Source organism: Caloenas nicobarica, chromosome 22 (assembly GCF_036013445.1).
Source record: "Caloenas nicobarica isolate bCalNic1 chromosome 22, bCalNic1.hap1, whole genome shotgun sequence".
NCBI lineage: Eukaryota > Metazoa > Chordata > Aves > Columbiformes > Columbidae > Caloenas > Caloenas nicobarica.
Window position 1 is genome coordinate 494,105 of NC_088266.1, and position 23,718 is coordinate 517,822.

At 51.8% G+C, this 23,718-nt stretch overlaps 1 protein-coding gene across 2 annotated transcripts in view; it reads right to left on the reverse strand.

The window, feature by feature from the left end:
* Window positions 1–23,718, reverse strand: part of EPHB2 (EPH receptor B2) — a 134,387-nt gene that overhangs the window by 21,460 nt on the left and 89,209 nt on the right. For both annotated transcript variants that reach the window (XM_065650237.1, XM_065650236.1), the window contains exon 6: window positions 3,514–3,638. In XM_065650237.1, coding sequence (XP_065506309.1) covers window positions 3,514–3,638 — 125 coding nt within the window. The remainder of the gene's footprint in view (window positions 1–3,513; window positions 3,639–23,718) is intronic.

A 23,718-nucleotide genomic window follows, 5' to 3' on the forward strand; every position in this document is an offset into this window, starting at 1 on the left:
TCTTGATATCATAGTTTTCCCCAGACAGAGCCCCCTCCGAGGGTTTGGGCAGCACGAAGGGAAGGGGCATCCCAGCTCTCGCTCCATCCTGGGGACAGGTGGGAAACACCAGGCAGGCACTTTGGCCCCAGGCTTGGGGATGCTGGTGTCCAACGCTTCAGGTGGAGATGAGGAACGTCCTCGGAGCCCGGCCGGAGCAGAGGTCCTTGGCAGGAGCCCTGGCGACACCCTGTTCTGGGGATGCTGGCCTCCTGACAGAAGCTCCTGGGCACCACGAAGGCTACAGCCAGCTCCAGTCCCATCTCCACCAACAGCTGCCACCGGTCACCTCCCGCCACCCGTCAGCCCCAGACGCCCCGTGGCCTTTCCCCAGCATCAGCTGGAGACATCAAAGGGCTCCTGTGCCTCCTGAAACATTTACATTGGTGACCAAACTGGGTACAAGGGACGGGCTGAATATCTTCAGACTACAAAGTGGGTAACTTATGGCATACCCTAAGCCCAATCATTTTGCATAACAAGGAGAACTAATTATCCTTTGCAGTGCCTGACACAGCAGTGGGTCTCTAGTTCCCACACTCCGGGATGAACTTGGCAACTTCGGACAAAAACTACCACACCCTTTCTAAATGAAGACAACATTAACTTTTATAACAAGACAAACATTGCCAGGTGCCTCTTGGAGGTGAAAAAAAAGAGCATTAAGGAGAGGACCATAGAGAGCAGACACGTCATTCAGTGTTTACGTAACAATCTGCACTGATTTGCTCTAACTACATGTGAAAGAAAATAATCATGTTGCCTCTGTACAGGCATTTTTAATAGCATCTAATAATAGCAATGCTATAAATAATCTGTGAAATGGAAATAAAAATATACCTTTGTTTCAGGTACTGTGAATAGTTCTTTTCTGTTAATTCTAGAATGCTCATTCCAATTTTTTTATTTAATTTATGTCTTTATATAGAAAAGAATCAATTCAAAATGAAGAGCCAAAACACTTTTTACACAAGATGTATATGCTGCTATTCTTACACTTGAACTGTTTTCATGCTAATAAAACATAATTTTCTACTGGGGAAAAAGAATTCGACTAGAAACAGCTTAACTAGCTCCAGAGATATTTTGTGAGCATTCAGAAGCACGTGGGACAGTTCGCAATGAAACATTCTGGAAGAAAATCACCTCTGTACAGCCTGGCAGTGAAGAGAGAACACACCTGGGATGTGCCGCACACCCCATCCAAATCGCAGTCTTGATGGGAAGCAGGGGAAGAGCACGGCATCGCCAAAGCTGTGCATTTTGAGAGTGTTCCCAGGGATGAAGTAAATGGCTTTCCATCGCAAAACTCAGCACTGCAAGGGCTCAGACTAACGGGAGATTCAGCTCTGCCACGCAGGCAGAGAAGGATATAGAGTCATTGCACTGTTGCAAATGCAGAGGGCTCCTGAGTGACCAGCCAAAGCATATGAAGACCTTGGCTAGGGCTGACTACCGATAGATCAGACCCTGAGTATGCAACTGGGACTTCGGAGTAAAGTCTGACACACACAGAGGAGTTTGGAGAGAGACAAACCCATGGCCATGGGCCAGGTCTGACTCCAGCTCCTGGCTATTCCACTTCTTTTTTAACCTGTTTCCAAATCCTCTCATGTTTGCTTGCTGTGGGACCAAGCTTTGACCCAGTGATCCAGAGATCCAGAGAGTTGTCCAGAGAGGTGGTGGATGCCCCATCCCTGGAGACATCCCAGGCCAGGCTGGATGGGGCTCTGAGCAACCTGAGCTGGTGCAGATGTCCCTGCTCATGGCAGGGGTGGATAAGGTGACATCTGAAGGTCCCTTCGACCCAAACTATTCTGTGATTCTATGATCCCTTTCTAAGAATGACATACATCTTGGTTGCAGAAGAGATAAAGACATCCCTTTTTTCTTCAACCAAAGCACCAGCAAAAAAATGTACCAAGAGGTTCAAATACCAGGACCGAGAGCGCCTCAGCATCAGCACGTGGGCCTGTTTGCGTTGTCCTCTGCCAGGCTAGTGCTCCACCTGAGAGCTTGCTGCCCTGAAAAGCATCGCCTCAGCGTGGCTTGGGCCACTTGTCCCCATGATCAGGGACACGCTGTGTCCTGAGCTCTGATGATGCTCACCTTGAGTGACGGGCCACAAACAGCAGACCCCCCTTTGGACAAAAATTCATTTTATTTACAGCCTCCCCCAGAAAACAGACTGGGGGAGGAAGAAAGAAAGAGGGGGAGATTAAGAGAAAGTAAGAGGAGAATGAACTCCATGAGATCTTCTGTCTCTACTTCAAGGGTCCCCAGGGAAAGGACCCCTCTTGCTTTCCAGATCTGTCTTGCTGCCTACTCATCCATCTTGCCACGTATTCTGGGATAATTTCCAAGGGTCAAATAAAAGGCCGTGATTTATGTAATATAGGTCAGGACCTATTTAACAGCTTACAAAGAAGCTCCCCCCCTCCCCATTCTCCCTCTGGCTCTTGGTGACAAGAAAATAGGTCACGGGCAGGCAGTGGGGGGGATTAATCATTTCTTTCAGCAGCTGCTGGGAAAAATATTTTCAGTTCCATTTAATCATAAAGCTTTTTAATTAGTTAGTTTGCAATTTTTAATGTATAGTTTATAAGCTCTTGTGTAACGGGGCAGACTCCTGGAAGAAGAAATCTCCTGCTCCCCACTTCCCCCAGGTAGCATGGATGAAGTTCACCAGCCAGGCAGAGCCTGGCAGGTCCTGGGACCAACATCAACATGTTTTTCAGGTCCCTCAGCAGCCACACAACTCCAGCCCCATGTGATGGACACCCTGGCACAGCCATAGCTTGCAGTCCCTCTGTTTTCCTGGGCAGGGAGGAGGTGCAAGGGGTACGTTCCTCAGGGATGAAAGAACCAGAGCTGTGAGACCCCATCACATCAGCCTCTGACTCTGCAGTGCCATCTGTACCATCCATGGGAGTCTGGAACAGCTTCTGCCTGGTACAACACCCGGGTAAAGGGGTTCAGGCTGCTCCACACAGACACCAAACTCACCTTCGGTGTAAATGGACTGGCAGACAGCAGTACACAAAGTCCCAAAGACGGCACTCAGCTAGTGTGGTCCAGCCTGTGACTAGATGCTTTGTGACATCCCTTGACCATCCCCATTCCCCACTAAAGCCCCAGCAGGGGAAAGGCAAAAATTAGACCCTGGACCCTGGCTACCCAGTTCTCCCTGCAATGGGTCCACCTGCCACAAGTGCTGGAGAGGTGAAGGGAGGAGAAGTTTCTCTGGAAAGACCAACAGATTTTCCACACTTGCAGTGTCTGTGCAGGTCACTGGAACCACTGCTGAACTGCAAAGGCTTGACAGCCACTGCCACCCACATGGCCAACCACAGCAAGAGAAGTAACCTATCAATCAACCAACTGCTGCAGCTGGTGTTATGCCCTTATGTGAAGTTTTGCACCACCTCCTCTCCCAAAAACCCACACCTGAACCCTGCCAAGGTCCCGCAGTACCTTCTCATAATATTGCAGCTCATAATCCAGGATGACTCCGTTGGGTTGGTCGGGCTGAGACCATGAGAGGGTAATGCTGTCCACAGTGCGGCTGACCTGGTGCATGATGGACACAGCTGAAGGAGCTGGAAGAGAGAGCGAGAGAGAGGCTTCAGTCAGACACCTGCACGGGCAGGACCATGTCCCTGGCTGGAGACAGGCAGGGGCACTGCTGCTATTTGGAGCTGCTGAATTCATCTCCGGCAGTGGCAGGGCTGCCCATGGCTCAGGACATCCTGGCCGTTGCTGTTCGTAGAGGGCAGTTAGGGAAGAATAAAATATTTTCAGTGCTCCTTAAGAGTTTGTAATTAGAAACCATGCAGGGCAGTGTGTCAGGTAGGAGAACAGATCATTCCCAGGCAAAACGATCCCCGGGCTGGAGCAGACACAGCGTTGTTCCCCTGGAAAAAGCACTACCAGCCCAGCAACATGCAATCCTCCCTGCTTGCCATGGGGAAGTCGAGGGTTTTGTACTTTGACATTTGCATAGAGAAGCTTTCTAAGGCACAGGCAGACGCGGGAAGCAAGCAGCTCCTCTCCGCCTCAGTGTGCTGGGTCTGCAAGTTGCACATGCCAATCAAGGGAGGTGCATCCAGCAGCCTGAGCACGCAGCACAAACCTGACCTGACATGCTGACAATGGTGAGTCGCCCGCCTCGTCAGAGTGCCCTGGAAATTACACACCCACGGACGCCACTTGTCCCACTGCACACAACGGACCTTCCCGCAGCTCCTCAGACATCCCGGGCAGCTGCCCACCCCTCCGCGGCCCTGCGCTGCCTACGCAGCTTGACGCACGGCCAGGTAGGAACGGCGCAGTCTTGGCTGGTGCCACGCCGTGGGAAAATTGTCCTCCAGGGACCTGTACTAACAAGCCCATGGGTCAGGGACCACAGCGCGGAGCTGCCACCTCCCTGCGAAACTCAGACCAGCTCTGATCCTGCTTGCTGTGGACCGGGGCAGGTGAGCAAGCAGCCTGGACTGCTGGCTCCGGCACTGATAGCAGGGATGCCATGCAGGGATGCATGCAGAGACGCACTGCGGGTACCAGCCCTCAGCCCCCGCCCTTGCTGGAGGGGCTGACACGCGGATGCCCTCGCTGCCTCTGTGACTGCTGAGCCGGGCACGTGTCCTTGCCCGCGCTGTGCCCAGCCTCTGATGGCACCACCAACACGGCCTCCATGGACGGTCCAGAGGCCACCCCAGACCTCACCCAGCACCAGCCCAGCCTTGGAGAGCGCTCAGCCCAGCACAGCGTTAGCCCTGGCGCGCCTGCCAGCAGACTCTCTGCTCCAGCAGCTTCAGGGCACAGGGGAAGCCTCAGGGCTGGGAGAGGACTGGAAAGCGGCAGCGAGAGACCTTCTCCATCGCTTGCATGCCAGGCCTGGTTACAAATGGATGCAGTGAGGCTTGCACTCAGAAGGGCTTTTACTAGGTCCAACCCTTTCAATATTTCATGGAAGAACAACTCATTTGACAGCTCTGAGAAACAGCTTGGAGGAGCGGCACACAAAGCGAAGCACCTCTTGCCCATCTCCAGCCTGGTTGGCATTGGCAACACCAGCAGCCGTGCCAGCTGGGGAGTGCAGACACCCGGAACAGCGCGGCTGCAGCATGTTCTTGCACTTCCCTGTCAGGAATTACAGCTGAGCAACTTCTCGCAAAGTATACAACAAAAGCCATTTTTCTGATCCACCATCTTTGCCTCTTCACTTCACTACTGGTCTTCTGGACTCAGAGCATTGTAGCTCCCGGATGTTCAATGCCTGTGTGCCCGGGGGAGGAGGGGCTGGGTATGGGTAAAGCAGGACATGCCACCACACTGCTGCACCATTTCCCTTTATCTCCCTGCGTTTTCCCATCCTTGAAGGAAGGCACAATGTGGGGAAGCCTCAGCAAAGTGTTGGTGACCTCTGGTTTTGTCCAAAACTTACTAAAATTGAACAAGTGCGGAGAACTTCCAGCACTGGAAGTGTTCAAGGTCAGGTTGGACAGGGCTTTGAGCAACCTGATCTAGTGGAAAATGTCCTTGAGGCAAGGGGATTGGACTAGGTGACCCTTCTGACCCAAATCATTCTGTGATTCTAATAGATCCGGAGATGGAAGCCTCACCTCTGACCAAACACCAGTCCCTCCTTCCATTTCTGGTTAAGCCAAGCCCCATTACCCACCATTCTGAAACTCTCTGTATCATCTTAGACCCTCCCTTGCTCTGTGACGCACAGCACTGTGTCCCTTGCACCTTAATGTCCCAGTCCCACCACTCCATGGGCCACATTTACAAACTCCTGGGATTAGTTTCTCATCCTGGTGTTAAGACAAAACGCAGGTAACATTTCTGGAGCCTGTCAGCTCTTGCCAGAGCTTGCTGCTTCCTTGTCAACGCAGACTTCACAGGACGTCTGCAGTCTCCAAGACAAACATTTCTCTCTCTGTGGAGAAAGGCCTTGGAAGGAAGACGTGCCCAAGCTACAGGTGTCCCTGCAGCAGGGACTGGGGCTGGACTGAGATGAGTACGTGGCACATCTGAGCTGCACAGGCGCTGGGAACCGAGCCCACGCTCATACAGGCTGTTCCGGACAGGGGCTGCATACACCCAGACCAGTCCCACCACAAAACTGGGATGTGACAATGTCCCATGATTTAGACACAGGTTCAATAGCTGGTCTTGCAGCTGGAGAAGCTCCTCAGCTCCAGGTCCCTCTGGGTAGGACTGAGGTCCCTGGAATGCTCTTCTACCATCTCCATGCACTGCACGCCAGCCTGGGAGTACATGGCTCCTGCAAGGCATCTCCTGCTTCTCCAGGCCGTGCTGAGGAAGCTACAAAATGCAACAGCTAGAGCACCATGTGTGTGAATCATTTGTGACCAGCCAGGGCTCAGGCAGCTGTGTACTTGGTGAATCGGCTCTCATCTGGCTCAGAAAAAAGAACCAAATGACGAGGTGGGGCTCATTTAATGAGACTTAATGAGGAAAATACGCTGCATGTTAGGGAGGAGGCAGATGAGATGAATGACTACAGCAACTTCAGCACTTTTTCTACACCTGGGGCAAAGGAGTGTCTCTGGATAGACAGGAACCTCCACCATGGCTCCTCCTCAGTAACTGCTCTTGTTATCACAGACATCAGGGAAATGCACAATAATAAAATCACAGAAAGCTTTATGTTAGAAGTGAACTCTGGAGGTTTCTAGTCCAACTGGCTTGCAGAGTAATTTCAAAGTCAGATGACTTTGCTCAGGATTGCGTACAGTTGAGATCTGAATATGTTCAGCGATGGGGAATCCACAGGCTCTCGGCGCACCAGTCCCCAGCTGCCTTGCTCTTGTGGGGAAGAAGCTTTTCCTCACATCCCATTGGAACTTCCCTCATTGCACCTTGTGGCCATCACAGAACCACAGAGTCCCAGCCTGGTTGGGTTGGGCCCTCTGCAGATCCCCCAGCCCAGCCCCTGCTCACGCAGGGTCACCAGAGCAGATCACACAGGTCGGTCCAGGCGGGTTGGAATGTCTCAGAGAAGGAGACTCCACACCCGCTCTGGGCAGCCTGGTCCAGGCTCTGGCACCTCCCAGCAAAGAAGTTTCTCCTCATGTCCACATGGACCCTCCTGTGTTTCAGTCTGTGCCCGTTGCCCCTCACCCTGGCGTTGGGCACCACTGAACAGAGTCTGCTCCGTCCTCTGACACCCCCCCTGAGATATTGATCCCATTGATCAGATCCCTCTCAGCTTCTCTTCTCCAGCTCAGCAGCCCCAGCTCTCTCAGTCTCTCCTCAGCACAAAGATGCTCCAGACCCCTAAAGTAACATCACTAAACCTAAACTGAACATCACTGTTGTCCTCTCACTGTGCACCTCTGGGAAGAGTCTGGCTCTGTCTTCTCTTCAAACTCCCTTTTGAAGTGGAAGACTGTAGCTAGCTGCCACTTGGCCTCGTCCTCTCCAGGCTGGCCAAACCCAGCTCTCAGCTCTCCTCATGTCTCGTGCTCCAGCCCTGGCCCATCCTAGTGACCCTCCTGCCGGACCTGCTTCCGTTCGTTGATGTTTTGTAGTACTGGGGAGCTCCAAAGTGGACACGGGACCCCAGATGCGGCCTTGTGAGTGCTGAGCAGACGGGGACAATCACTCTCCTCAGTTTTTTGCCTGTGCTCTTGCTAACAGAGCGCAGCTACACAACACGGTCCTTCTCACACGTCTTCACCACAGGTGAAGGTTTGTGCAGAGAGAGGCTCCCAACTGTGAATAAGGCATGGACTGGGACTGGGTGTCTCAGTTTGGAAGCAGATTAGTGGAGTCAGCCAGGCAGAGTGACTTTCTGAAGTCTAGTCAGAAGGAAAAGCTTCCAGATCACGACACAAATGCTCAGGTAGCTGGTATCTGGCAAACGGCTCCTTCGCAGTCAGCTGCAAAGCTCGTGAAGACCCACGAGTTTCTGTCTCTTCACCACTTCCAAGGCTGGGAGGTCCCGGTTCTCTACTCTGCCCCTAAGTCCCTGTGGGAGACCTTGTGCAAATCCACATATCCCTCTGCACTGCCATTTTCTACCTGGAAAATAAGATTAGCTGTCCTGGCTTGTTTTCACTCCCTGCCTGTCTTATCTAATTTTATTGAGCACTTTCAGAGGCCAAGACTGTGCTTAGGGGCTTCGTCCTCCAGCAGTATTTAATGCATGTAATATAATAGCTAGAAAGGAAGGAGGGAGATGAAAACACATAAAGTGAACACAAAGAGCATCCAATCTGGGATAGTGCTACCTGGTGATACCCTCATCACAAGGTGTGCTCCAGCTCCGACAGATGCACCAAGCACTTTGTGACCAGCCTGAACCATGATGTCAAAAGAGCTTTTCTGCCACGGGACATGGTGAAGTGACAAACGCAACAGAAAAGACTGAGAGAGACGTACACTTTCTGACACGTGATGAACTCAGCTGGGCAAAGATGACAAAAGTCTCAAAATATCTAAGCTGACTTCCTTGAACTGTTGTTTCTGAGCAAACCGTACACAGGTTCCCTCCATTGGGTTTCTCAGTATTTCAAAGCAAAGACGTAACAAACTGCAAAATGGATCAAAAAACAAAGAAAGGCCTTTGTTCTTCCAGGCTGCTTTGTGCCAAGCCCTGCCCAGGACCAGCCAGAGTACAGTGGGGCTGCTACCACCAAAGATCCAGCGGCAGCTTTTAACCTGGCCCTGTGGGATCGGTCACCTCGTTCCATGAACCGTGACTCCTCTTTGTTCCCTTGTGACAAAAGAAACAGAGCTTTAGGGACCATTTGCAGGTTGGAAAATGGTCACCTGGAACATTTCCAGGTTGGAACTGGTCACTGAATTGGTGACAATTGCCCAATGGTGCAAATTTCCCACTGCCTGACCCTCCCTCAGCTGTTGGCTCGCCTGGTTGTCCCTTACCCATGGAAGTTGAGTTACTACGCACAGGGAAAAGGGACGCTGGAAAAGGGACGCTGGAAAAGGGACCTGCCCTGTGACACAGAAAGAAGATGAGATTTGGAGCATCCCAGCTCTCAGAGCCACTGTCACTTTGAGATATCACCCCCATGAATGTGTCAGCAGAGGTAGATTTATCCTGATGCTGTCTCCAGGTGCATGTGTATAGCAACAATGCAAAATTAAACAGAACTTCACTTCCACAGTGGAGGGAAACTTACTTTTCGTGACTGAAACCCCTGGGCCCCACTTCAAGGCAAAATGAATCAGTCCTTGAAAGGCACTTTTCTACATCCTCTTCATCTGGGATGGCCTCGGATTCTTCGGATTCCTCCTGGTGGAGCCCTGTGGCTTTTCCAAATTGCTGAGAAACAAACCAAGCCAAAACCACCACTGGAGTGTAAAACAAGCTTAATGAAAATCCAGTGATGTAAAAAGGCAGATGACCTGTCCCCTGCTGCAACAAAACCTGCAGCACACGGGGAGGGGAGGCAGCCAGCACCTCTCACGTGATGACCTCTCTGGGGCAGAGCACAGGAGGGACGGAGACGCTTCCACGGTCACCAACCACAGCCACGCAGCACTGATCACAGCCAGGCCCGTGTCTGGGCTTGGGGCTTCGGCAGTTTGTGTTAATGCTCCAGGAGCTGAGCAGACTCTCCTGGCCTGGGGGCAGCTCTGCAGGGTAAATCTCTGGAGGTGTCGACAGCTCTTCCCGTCCGGCTCTTCTGCAGCCCACACAGAGTGCAAGAAGCCGCCTGAGCTTAACTACTGGAAACACGTGGGAAGGATGGAAATCAAGATGTAGCCCATCCTCAGGTCTTGCCAGAAGAGCCACATACCCATAACCTCCCCGAAGGACACACAGGTGTCCACTGAATTTTGCCAGAGCCTGTAGTGACAGCGACACCAGCAGCGTCCTCACAAACCACGCTGGCTCAATGCCACAGGGTGCACATGTCCAGGCAAGAAGGCCTCAAATCCCACCGCACAGCATATTCAGGGAACTTCATGGAAAGATTGGGAAGACTGGGATCTTATATGCTGCTTCACTGACTGTCTCCCAGGAAAACTCAAACATCTACCAGGGCGGAAATGTAAAGTCACAATAGGTTTTGGCAAGGGAAGGACCAAAGCCATGAGGCTTTTCAGCCCATTGAGTGTTTAACCTTCCCAAAAGCAGTGCCACGCAGGGGACAACGCTTCACGTGTACCCCACGGTTGGTCTCGCCAGTGTCGAGGTGGGTCTGGCAGACACCCTGAATTAATGAATCAGGCAAAAGAGTCACAGGCGAGGAAGGGCATCCTATGCTCTTCTGTCTGTGCTTTGTACCAGGGCCATGTTGTGGACTGAGCCTACTAGCGAGACAGACATACCATAGGCCAGTCACAACCACGGTGCTCTGGCCTCTCCCAGGTCAGCGTTTCTGGCCTAGGTAATCCACTGAGGTGCCTTATTCATGTCCAGCTCAAGGGACTGTACTGGGGAAAGGGATGAACTGAGAGGCTCGGGTGCCTCCACACCGAGCGCAGAGCGGAGCCATGAGGGCTGACGGGGAGACGCTGGTTGAGGCATCTTCTCCCACTCTACCCTTCAGTTCCCAATGGCACCAAATCCCAGAAGTGCTGGTGAGATGGGACCCCGGCAGTCTGGTCCAACCTATCTGCCACACGATGATCTCCAACACCCAACCAGGGACAGGTGGAGCTTTGTTAGCCAAATCTTTAAATCTCCAAGGATGGGGCTTCCTTAATTATCGATCTCTCTGTATTAATACCCTTTGGTCTTCTTTTTTTATTATCTCCAGAAATAAAATTACAATTTTGGGTCATAAAGCACAATCTTTCTCTGCCACCTTACTGTAAACGAGCCCCACCATGTCCTGCCTCCCGCTCCCTCTAGCTGAGGCACATTCAGCATTTTAAAAAGCAAATCCTCTAAAGAAAAAAAAAAAAAAAGGCAAGAAGAGACCAAAACTTTTTGGTCTGGGCCGTGATTATAAAACTGAAGTCACCCCAGCTAACGATCCCTAACAGGCACAGACACCAGCAGAGCCTCCCCATCATTCAGAACGGCATCTGGAGCCCGTGCTGGTGCTGTGGCTCTGCCTCCCGACCTGCAGACACGGATGTGTGAGCTGGGAAGAAGTCTCTGTGCCAACCCCGGAGGACCATGAACGCGCACAGTGCCTCGCAGCTCCAAACCAGGGCGGCTACTCCCAAGGACGAGGCAGCAGCTTCTCATAGCTCGGCATGTGCTTCCAGATAACTAAGAAACGATGATTTGTTCAGGAAAGGGATCCTATTTTAACCTAGTTGTGACTGTGAGTCTCTCTTTACAGGCTTACATCCTTGCTGGAAAGCATCGCCAGGTTTCCCTCTGCCGGAGCTGAGGATGCTGTGACGCGCAGGCTGACACCTCTGTGGGCAGGGGACCAGAGAGCTCCGTGCCCACCAGCCTCGAGGGCTACAGAAGCAGCTTCTGCCAAGAGAAACTGAAACCCCAGGAGGCACAGATCCACCGCTGCAGAGGCAGCTAAACTGTTGCTCAACCCTCCACAAGAGCCTTTAGATTCTTTAACTAAAGATTCGCTTGATCTCAGGTACAGACAAAGAGGTATGTTGGTAGCATTGCTAAGCCTCTGGCTTGCTATGGCTAGTATTTTACTTCCATACCAAATAGCTACTTCTTTTCGATTTGCCTGCTGAAAATGATAAAAAAGATGAAGGGAAAGAAGGAAAGAGAAGAAGACAAGAAGGAAAGAAATCTGTTTTCCAGGAGAAATAGCCACTTTCTAATTGCAGCAAAACCAGAAAGAAGGTCATGCCAACCGCAATACTCAGGGCGGCTTGATGAGACAGTGCAAGAACACAGTGATTCTGCAGAAAATTGGGAAAAGCTACTGTAACATTCAGGTCTGAACATCTGCACGAGACTGGCAACAGGCAGTGAGTTAAATATAGCTGAAACGCTTGTGGTTGACCCTGTGCATATGTTATAGACAGACATCCAGTTTTCTTTGAGGACTGCAAATTATGACAAGCCCACCATCCCTCCTGGGAGGTTTTCCTCATGGTTACTTGCTCTTTTCTAAAATGCACATATTATTTTCAGATTGAAATTTATGGATGTCATCTTCCCACTGCTGGAACCTTTCTGGTTTTGCTAGCTAAATTAAGGAGGAGTCTAGAAACAGAGTTTTATCTTCATGAAAGAACTGGGAGATCATGAAAATATTTTCTTTTCGTCTTATTTTCTGTTATCTAAGTAGACTGAATTTCTTGAGTGCTTCACAGATTTACCAGCCCACATATCAATCTGATGACCCTCTCCTGAACCGTTATCATTTTTTTGTTAACCTCCTTTTCAAATACAAACCTCAAAACTGATCTCAGTAGCCAGCAACCATCTCTCTTAACTACAGAGACAGCACCCACCTCCTCGCTCAGGTCTGATATTCCTCTGAGTGTGTCCAACATGACACTTCTCTGACTCAGCCCAGTCCTCAGACGGCTCGTGCGGAGCTGCTGTTCCCTCTCCGCTGGGCGCCTTCACTGTTATTTTTAGCTATGCCCCCAGCCCAGGGAAGGGAGAACTGCGGCTCCCTTTGCTCCTTGCACCTCCCTGCTGATGTGGGTCAGACCAAACGCCTGGGGACCCCGGCGGCTTCTGCAGTTCCTACAACCCTCCGTGTCCTGCTGAGAGCGGGGCGAGAGATCCGGGATGCATCCAAAATTAGTGTAATTGGTGAAACTGCTCTGTAAAGCTTAGGGCAATTCATTACAATAAAACTGACAAAAAGCAGTAGGGGGGCATCACACAATCACCAACTGTATTGGATGAATAAGAAATAAATAGGCTTATTTTCCTCCTTGGTTTGATGTCTCTGAGTTGTACTGTTTAGAGCTGTCCTTAGGAAGCCCATGTGTTTCCCTCCCTAACCTATCTCCATGACACCAGGTCTCTCAATCCAGCTGAACAAGACCAGGAATCCTCAGGACATCGGCTGGGGAACCCTCCTCTTTGATTCAGACAGCAAGAGCTTCCATCTGGGGGCTGTCACCTTTCTCCCAGCCCTGCTTTTTCAATATCCTAAGATGACCTCCATCCAAGCCCTTTTCAGTACACAGAGACCAAGAATAAGGACATGAGGGTGTATCAGGACTCACTTAACAAGAGAACAAGCAGGCATCGAGCAACATAACCTGTCACCCTGTGACACAGTCTCGTCCCTCGTGTGCTGGTTCATCCCATCCCAAGGGACCCACCTGGGTACAAGCATCCTATTCCTAACAGGCTTTGATAGCAGAGGCGATTTTCTGTGTCAGGTCCTGACTCTTGGGCCACCACAACTGCCAGGGCTGCTGCCACCGTCTTTCAGCAGGTCTGACTCGCGGTGGTGCGGTGCTGTGGAACACGGCTGCCTCCAGCCCCCCACCAGTGTCCCCAGCACCTCAGAGCCTCGGTGCTGCTGGGAGGCCGTGGAAGGTCCCACCACGCAGGCTGGGAAGCTGAACTGCTGCTGTAAAGGGAGGAACATTGGACAAGACCCCGCCAGGGCAACACCACGGGGAGCAGCCCAGGCCGCTGGACTCCGCAGCCAGCACCTCCTGTGTCGCTCTCTGGCCGTTTTGGGGGGGTCGGCAGGACCGTGTGGCTCCAGCCTCTGGACGGCCACCCAGGGGACGCAGGGATGTTTCCACAGCTTCTCTTTCATGATCTGTACGCCCATTTGCAATGCTGCCAGTTGCAACCTGCCCCCCGTTTTGCCGCTAGCCCCCCGCCTCTTCACCTGCCAGGCCCGCGGGGCTCAGCCCGCCAGCGGGTCAGCACTGTTGAAATCCCGGTACAATCAAAGCGTCTCCATTCCTCCGCTGGCTTAGCTGGAAGAGTCAGGTTACAGGCAGCAAAACCCCTATCTCTGATCACTTTAATACCACTAACCCATGTCATGTCAGACAGAGTCAACATTTGCTCTGGAAAACACTCACGACAGAGAGAGAGCAAAGCCAACCCGGCCCGTGGCCTCTCCCAGCAACACTTCGAAATTACCCGGGGGAAAAAAAGAGGTGAACAGCTGGGAGTTCTCCAGCATCTCCTCAGAGCCCTCCTGACAGATCTTGGTCCCTGGAGTGTCAGGTTGCTGAACAGGGGAACTGCTTTTATTACAGGAGGGTCAGCAGGGAATTCTGGTATTTTCAATTACCCGCAAGCAGGAGAGGCTGCGATCCAGGGTCAGGATTAACTGCCTGACCCCCGGCTGAAGACGGAGTGGCAGGAAAATGCACCATGATGCTGCAAGGCACCAGCCAGTCCAGAGGCCACGGGACAGGGCAGTAAACGGGAAGATGTGGGCGAGAAAGTTGCTGACAGAGAATCTGGCTGAGGATACTTGAATTTCTGCAACTGCCCTGCAAATGTGGCAGAAAGAGAGACCTGGAAAACCCTGGGGTAAGCGAGCAAGCTTCTCCCCCCAGGGATTCAGCCTCACTGGGTGACTCAGGTAGCTCCAGCACGTGGGAACTAGGTGGGCAACGGGATGCCCTGCGGGACCGGAGAGGGGATATCCCTCAGTACAGGGCTCCCAGGAGGCCCCAGAGCTCCTTCTGCACTGCAGGTGCTGTCACCTCCCTCCGGCCAGACGGAAGGGTGAGGCCGTGCAGCCGCGAGGACGGTGCTGTGACCAGCCACGGAGCACGGGCTTCCCTGACCGGGAAGCCACGGGGTATGGAGACATCTAGGCTGGGATCCAGGCTCCAGCAGCGCCCAAAAACAATGTTTGAAATGACAGGAGCACAGAGTGGCTCCATGCAAGGCTGCAGGCAGGTGAAATATGTACCTGGGGCTCAGGTGACCTCTGTTTCTCCAGCATGGGCAGAGTGGAAAGCCAGGACAACTTCCTCTGCAGACCTGGAGGTCTTGTGCAGCATCTCACCCAAGGGACGCCTAATCCAAATCAGCTCTCCTTGTCCCAAGGCATCCCTCCCAAAGGAGGTCACTGTGCATTGGTTCAGCTGTCCCCTGTCCAGATCCCATCACTGACCTCAAGGCCTCAGTTCTTCATGCTCCTACTGGAGTTAATCCTCAGCATCCAAATGCATCTAGGTATCTAACTGAAAATTGATTTATTCCATTAAAATCTCCATTTTTTGCTTCTCCAGGTAAAACTCTTTCCTGCCATTTAAGCATGACCATCTTTCACAACCCTCTCCACAGGCACTCCTGGAGAATGGATTTGGATTTGGGATGCCTTCCTCGAGCATGAGCACTGAAAGCACCACAGGGAAGCTCTTCCCCACCTGCCCTCGGCGGCAACTCTGCTGACCCTGTTCATGGGAGTTTGTGACCATCTCCTGCTAAAAGGGTTCACTATTGCTTGGACTATTAAAATGTTCATCTCTTTCCCATGTTCTCCCTGCGATGGCATGTTCAGAAGCCACATGCTTTTGAAATCAATTACCCCCAGCAGACGCTGAAGAAAGTAATGCAGCATCACAGGGATGACAGCACTCCGGCAATTTAATAAACTTTCACCCTCAAAGCACCAAAAGCCACAGGTCTGGGATGTCCACCAGACTCACTAGAGCTCTAGAAAACTGGTGTTTCACAGTTTGTGATGGGTTTTTTTTTTCCGAGGTTCCTGGTAAGGTGGCCCCATCAGGCTGGTACCCACAATGTTTGTGTGAGTCGAGTGTCTGGAAAATTTCCCAGCAGGCCCAACCTCCAGCCCCTTGAGTTTGTAACTACAAGTGCTATAAAATCTTAAAAACACAGCAATGCAGTCCAAAGCTAGTCCTGGCTCCGGCCCCATATGAATCAACGAAGGCTTTGGTGTAGATTACAGCCTTTAAAGCAGTTCCTAATGTCACTATTCCAGCACCCCAGTGCGGGCAGATGAAGGCTTTTGGCTGTCTGGATGCTCTTTGTTTAATTGAGTTTGCAGCCTTCATTTGCGCGCTGCCACCCTGCCCGCGGAGCAGGGCAGGACTTCGTCCTCAGCCCCCAGAGGAGGTGCTCCCGAGGACCCGGCATCCCGCCACGCAGCACCGCTCGGTGCCAGGTCACCCCCACCTCCTGGCCTCCTCTCCACATGGAAACCTCATCTGCTCCAGATCAAGGCGATGGCATCAGCAAAAGGCTGGCAGGAAGCAGAAACACTGGCAGGAGCCAGCCCTCCATCCTTCCAACCTGCCCTCCTTGGATTTTCAATAAAATGGTACTTTCCTAGAAAGTGTCAATTAATTACAACCAAAACGGTTCTAAGGAACATACTGATTTTGAAATGTCAAACACAGAAAACTTAGACCAGAGAAATATTTCTTAAAAGAATGACGCCAGCTGCAGAGCGTCCCCTTGCACCCGCTGGGTCTTGCTCATTTGAGACTGAACTTCTTCCCTTGATTTCTTTCAGAGCTTCACTCTGTGCAGGTGGAAATTTTGGACATATCAGGGTTTTTTTCTCGGAAAGAGCACCTCCTGCCCAGCCCCAGCAATGCCGCAGCCTCCTGCACACGGGCAGTGATGAAGATGGACCGGGCTGCGGTGAGACAGGCACAGTGAGGATCCTCCTGCCTGAGCCGAGCCAGACAGAGACTTGTCGTTTTACACACAGAGGGGACGACTCAATCACGGCGACTCTGCGATGGACCAAGGGACAGCCGGCCAGTGGCTGCATTAACCTGACTTGCTACAACCATCTATTATGGTCCACATAAACGCACCACTGATCAGCATCATCCCGCAGCGTCTGCTCAGCTGATCAAACACTGTGACCCCAAAACTGGCCTCTCCTGTGTCTGCAGCCTTGTCTGCTGCCTCCAGCATCTCCACCTGCCCCAGCGCTGGCACTCGTGCGCAAGCGAAGCAATTAGCACTGTGGGCTGTGTTTGCCAAGCGCAGCAGTGAAGATAAATCACCCTCCTGAACACGTCAGGGAAGGTGAGTTCCTGGGCCAGCCGTCAGCGCCCGGCACTCGCGCGCAGCGGGGACGGCAGCACGTTGTGGGGAGAGGGGGAGGCGCTGCGTCACCAGAAGGGACTTTCCACCCCATCCATCACGGATGGGCTTTTGTTTTCTGCCCGAAGTCAACTCCAGATGCTTTGGAACAGGTTTCTGAAGCTCCAGGCAGGTGTGGGAAAAATGATCCTCAAACTCACGGAGTAATTTATGCAACGGGGAGGCCTGGGAGCGAGCAGGTGGAGGAGCTGGTAGTGGGCAGAGAAGAGCATCTGCTCGGAAAGCTCCAGCAGTGCAGCCCATACCCTGCTCTGCCAACACCCCCAACTGCCCAGCGCGGCAGTGGGAAGAAAAGTCCTGGAGAGCCAGCAGCTGGCGAAGCTCCTGCCATCTGGGAGCCCTGGCTGCGGATGGTCTCCAGCGGGCAGAGGAGAAGGGACTCGGGCACGAAAGGTCCTTCCTGGGCGCTGACCGCCGGCTGCTGCAAGTGGGGGGGATGCGGCGAAGGCAGCAGGCTGGGCCACCAAGCAAGAGGAGCAGGGCAGCAAGTGTCAAGCAGCATCGGGTTTTGGTGGCAACGGCCCCGTGTGAGAGGCAGCCAGGATGAAGGTGGGAGCTGGGGATGAAGGAAAGAGAAGAGGGGAGAGAAGAAGGGCTGCAGAGCCAGGATGGTTATGTGGGTCCATGTGGAGGGTAAGGTCTGGCTGTTAATGGTGGATAAAACAGGTAGCCATGGGGATATCAAGGTTTCAGGAAGTTTTGGAGCCTGGAAGCAGGGCAAGCTGTCACAGAAACACATCCAGTGAAGCCCCCGAAAGAAGAAACCTGGGATTTAAGGGACCTCAGGAATAGATCTACAGTAGCTCAGCAGACATGCTCCCATTTGCTCTGTCACACAGGCAAACAGGCTTCTGCTCCAGCTCCTCCAAGTAGGAGATGGCTCCACAGCTCAGAACATTTCTGATTTTCCACCTAAACCTATCACCAGCCACTCTGCACCATCTGCTCTTGTCCTTCTGCTTTAATAGCTCTTCTCCCTTTCTGGTATACTTCCAGCCCAGCACGTAGTGAGACTTTACTACAGCTGGTGAACATGCTTTGCCTGTAGCCCAGTCCTCACAAGGTTCTATACTGGAGAGTTTTCTGCTTCCCTTGGTCTGCTGCCAGGTCCTTCTCAGCTGCCTCCAACCGACAATTGCTGACATTTTTGTTGTTGGGCCCCAAATGGCCTCACTCTTTCCATTGTTGAATTTCACTCTGATTCTGTTATTCCACCTCTCAGCATCTTCCTGGAGGTATCACGGTCCTCTGCTGTCCTAGCAATGTTTGTGCCAGTTTTCTGCACAAGAAATACTCTACCAGATTTGAAACATCAACAAGTATGAGATCACGTTTCATGGACCTCAGTTAGACACCTCAGTGCAGCCTGATGCTTCCCTGTTCAGGTGGTACCCATCTTCCATTTAGACAGCTCCTGGACAGACTTCCAGCTTTACTAAATCAGATCTTTTACTGGTGTCCAGACAAGCAGAGTCTACTGCATTTCCTTAGAAAAATCAGTGATCTCATTGGAAAAAAGGCAAGAACAAGCTACATAGACTCGTGTAGAAGGACTTGATGGGTCCTCTGTCTCTTGATGTCTCAAGTCAAGACTGGTTGCCGTTCTGAAAGATGCTTTAGCCAAAGACAGGACTGAATGTGAGGATAATTGATATGCAGGCTGATCTAAAGCATCTCTTGGCTTGAACCTCTGAATCTCATTATAACAAAGAGCAATGGCCACAAGGCATTGCTTAGGAGGTTCAGGTTGGATGTTGGGAGAAGTTCCCTCACCAGGGGGCTGGTGCAGCTCTGGGACACGGCGCTGAGAACGTGGGGAGATGTCTGCCTTTGGGGGTCCCCAATAATTGTCTTACCCAAAGCCCCGGCTGCCCTGATGTAGTGCTGGCAGCAGCCCTGCCACAGGTGAGAGGTTGGATGAGAGATCCAAGATGCTGGGATGCCACTATCCATCCCCTGCCTTTTATTTTTACACTGGAAGACAAGAAACAGACTCATTCATAGCTTTTAAGGGCAGGAAAGCTCACTCCAGCTCTTCAAGGCGATTTCTGCATACACCGTCCCAGGCTGCTGTTTCACAGACAGGGAGATCTCATCTGAATAATTCCTGACTGCAGTCAGCTCAGGGCTGGGAGCAGCACCAGAGAACCCGAGATTCCACGACTCCCTGCTCGTGTCCAGAGGACTGCAGGACCTGCTGTGCATCCCTCTGGAGGAGGAAGCCAGACAGATCTTTCGAGGCAAAGCAAAAGCAAGAAGACAAAAGCAAGAGTCCAATGAGCACCAGGCCAGCCAGTTCTCCTCTCCCTGCCTTGCCTGCAGCACAACTGATGTGACCAGCAAACGGCAACCTGGACAAATGAGAAATGCCAGTCTCTACCAACCATGTATCTTTGCCTTGTCACTACCCTGGCTTTACTGCTCTCTCCTCACCCCTCTTCCCTTCCATGCTCCCTGTTGCATTTGGCAGTAAAGCTCATGGACCATGGCTGCATGGTTGAAGGTAAAGGAAAAATCCTCCCTTATGGTGCTTTGCGCTTCCTAGGATCTGTCTCACCCGTGCGTCATTGCTTATGACTGAACTCCCCAAGCTTTGCGTGAGGACAGGACTGGGCTCAGCTGTCCTTGAGTTCACAGGCACCTCTGGGTCTTGTCAGGACAGTCCTGTCCAAAAGACATCGCCTGGCTGGGATGCGAGCTCCTGCGCTGTGACAGCATCATGAAGCAGGAATTCAGACCCCAGTGATGTCTGGCATGAACTGGTGAACAGGTGTGAGCTGCACATCTCCCCAGCCAAAAGACCCAGGTCGCGACATACTGCCATATGCCACCGAGAATAATAACGCAAATAATCGTAACAAGTTATCTGGATCCATAGGGAGGGAGTAAACTCCAACAAACTCCACTGCTGCAGATGCTGCTCCTGATGGGTCTATCAGGAACGTGCATCACTTTTTCCTGCCACACACTAGCTGGTATTCACACTGTATTAGGTCCTTATTGCTCTTTTTGGCTCAGTTTGCACGCAAGAGCCTCTGACATTACAGTTAATCCTCCCTTCTTATCTCATGTGACACAAGAGTCGCTCACAAAAGGGACACATTCCCAAAAATCTGGATGTTCTCTTTCCCCCATCACTGGGAGGTCTTGGTTTTGTCTCTGGATACTCGGGAGCCCAGGGCTTCTTCCTCCCTTCTCAGATCACAGTAGCCACAGTCTGTTATCAAGAGGTGCCTTTCCCACGGGCTGTTGAAGTCAGCCCTGCCCAAGCAGCCCCTTCCCAGGGCACTGAGCCTGCCCGCGGTGCGGACGGAGCCTGCAAATCCTCACAGCACCAAGAGTGTCCACCCTCCCCGGTCCTTCACAAAGAATGGCCACAACTCAGCAAGCCGGGGCCGCGTGTTGTCGCCAGAAAGAGGGCTGATGTCTGGGATGGCTCTCAATTAGTCAAGTGTCATTATCCCAAGCACTGGGCCATGCTCAGCTCCTTGACCCCTGGCTTCCCTCCTGTGCCTCCCCTCTTGGATGCTGGCATGGCTCTCAGCCGCCCTCTTGGCACAGATCTTTTGTCCTGGCATGGCTGAGAAAAGGCTCTTGGTGGCACCCGATGTCTGCACGATGGGCTAGTTTTCTTGTTTTCTTTGGCCACATCATGATCCCTTAAGAAAGGATGGGCTGCATCAGATGGAAATCCCTGGATCTCCCTCCTGGGAGAGCTGCCGAGGTTTGGGGAGAGGTGCCGCTCAGCTGCAGGGTGCGATAGGCGGGCGAGCGGCTGTTGGGAGAAGCACAGCATGGAGCTGGGGTTCAAGAAGAAGCCTGCTGAGAAGAGCAGAGAGAAAACACAACCTGGCCTCAAAGGTGACGGGAGATATTTCCTAGGAAGGCAGGGGGGACCACATGGAGTTTGCTGGAAGGGTTAAAATTGAGTCGGCTGAAGAGCAGCCAAGCAGCAAAGAGGTGATGGGAAGGGAATGTTTATTCCAAGCTCTTTTTATTTCTATTCTGCTCTTTTTATTTCTGTGCCAATGGTCTTGGTCTTTACTAATTTTCTATACTTTGAAAAGGGGAGAATTGTTGCTCCTGTTCTAACAAAACTTGCCTTTCTGGAGGTTGAACACTTTTGGTCTTTTTAGGACACTCACTGCAAGAGAAAGGTCCAGGACATCGCCTCTGAGCATGTGCTGGCGCTGCCCTTCTCACCTGCTCTTTCAGGCTGCTCAAGCCCCATCCAGCCCGACTTGAACACTCCATGGATGGGGCACCCACAACTTCTCTGGGCAGCCTGTGCCAGCGCCTCACCACCCAGAGTGAAGAATTTCTTCCTTGTATCTAATGTAAATCTCCCCTCTTTCAGTTTAAAGCCATCACCCCTTGTCCTATCACTACATGCCCTTGTAAAAAGTCCCTCTCCAGCTTTCCTGTAGGTCCCCTTTAGGTAGTGGAAGCTGCCATAAGGTCTCCCCAGAGCCTTCTCTTCTCCAGGGTGAACAACCCCAACTCCTTTGGCCTGTCCTCACAGGAGAGGTGTTCCAGCCCTCAGGCACAGCGGCACAACTTGGTGGTAGTAGCTTTTGTCAAACTGCCTTGATTTTTCCCCTGAACTCAGGAGTCCAGCACAGTGCACAGCCTTAAAGTGTGTGAGGCACTGGGCTCAGCACCATCTGCAACAGATGAGATTAGTGTTAAACAAGACTGAAACTCAATGGGGACTCACACTGTGTCCAGCACAATGCAGCAGTGCCTTAAAATTATTAGATAGCTAGGAGATGATATAAGAACATTGCTGTCAAACCATTCACAAAGTGTTCAAAATAGTAGTGTTGGGAATGACAACTCTGTGGAGCAATGATCAGCGGCTTGATGGCTGAGCCCGTGGAAATGATTATAAGGTTGTGCTTGGGTTTGGAAACCAAAATACAGGTCTTGCTTGTAGAACGGGAGACTGCATCCAGGGAAGCAGCATCTGAAGGGACCAAGACAGAAGCCAACAGGGAGGTAAGAGCTGCCCACACAGATGACTGTGATTGCACTTTACACTTGATGTGTAAAGGGAACAGTGACATCAGCAAGAAAAGTAGTTTATCTGCTACTGGGTACAATATCACAGAATCACAGAATCACAGAATGTTAGGGATTGGAAGGGACCTCGAAAGATCATCTAGTCCAATCCCCCTGCCAGAGCAGGAACACCTAGGTGAGGTTACACAGGAAGGCGTCCAGGCGGGTTTTGAACGTCTCCAGAGAAGGAGAATCCACAACCTCCCTGGGCAGCCTGTTCCAGTGTCCGTCACCCTCACTGACAAGAAGTTTCTTCTCACATTTAAGTGGAACCTCTTGTGTTCCAGCTTGAACCCATTACCCCTTGTCTTACTGTTGGTTGTCACCGAGAAGAGCCTGGCTCCATCCTCGTGACACCCACCCTTTATATATTTATAAACATTAATGAGGTCACCCCTCAGTCTCCTCTTCTCCAAGCTAAAGAGACCCAGCTCCCTCAGCCTTTCCTCATAAGGGAGATGCTCCACTCCCTTAATCATCTTTGTGGCCCTGCGCTGGACTCTCTCCAGCAGTTCCCTGTCCTTCTGGAACTGAGGGGCCCAGAACTGGACACAATATTCCAGATGAGGTCTCTCCAGGGCAGAGTAGAGGGGAAGGAGAACCTCTCTGGACCTACTAACCACCCCCCTTCTAATACACCCCAGGTCCCATTGCCCTTCCTGGCCACAAGGGCACAGTGCTGGCTCATGGTCATCCTGCTGTCCACCAGGACCCCCAGGTCCCTTTCCCCTACACTGCTCTCCAATAGGTCATTCCCCAACCTGTACTGGAACCTGGGGTTGTTCCTGCCCAGATGCAAGACTATACATTTCCCCTTGTTATATTTCATTAAATTTTTCCCCGCCCAACTCTCCAGCCTGTCCAGATCTCGCTGGATGGCAGCACAGCCCTCTGGCGTGTCAGCCACTCCTCCCAGCTTGGTGTCATCAGCAAACTTGCTGATAGTACACTCAATTCCCTCATCCAAGTCATTGATGAATATATTGAACAGTATTGGTCCCAGAACTGACCCTTGAGGCACTCCACTAGATACAGGCCTCCAACCAGACTCTGCCCCATTGATCACAACTCTCTGGCTTCTCTCCTTCAGCCAGTTTGCAGTCCACCTCACTACCCGATCATCCAGTCCACACTTCCTCAGTTAATCCACACTTCCTCAATATCTAGCTCAAAACATTATGATGAAGAATATAGAGGTGTCCACAAAGAGCTATGGGAAGATCCAAATTGTGGAAAGCCACTTCATAGCAAGAAAGGGTGATTCAGCTTTGTCTAATTACCTCTTCTTTTTCCTTGAGAGATGCTACCTGCCATCTGTGTCTACATGAAGAGAAACGTCCCACTGCCACAAGACAACAGCAAAATAAGTTATGTTGATGTTCGTGAAATCCAGACCTCGTTGGAGAGCGGTACAACAGTAATGACCACAGATCATCCTCTGGAAGAACAAGAAGGTGAATGGTGAATGGCGTGTCACCTTCTTTGGTCTCAAATTTCCCTTTTGGGTTGATGGTCACCATGCTGTCACCCCCCCAGTGCCACTGTCCCAGCCACATTCAGTACCTGCCCTCTGGCTGCTCTGCAAGGATTGTTTTCTTACTCTCTCACAGCAGCTTTTTCCTAGGGTGCTGAAGAATTTACGATAC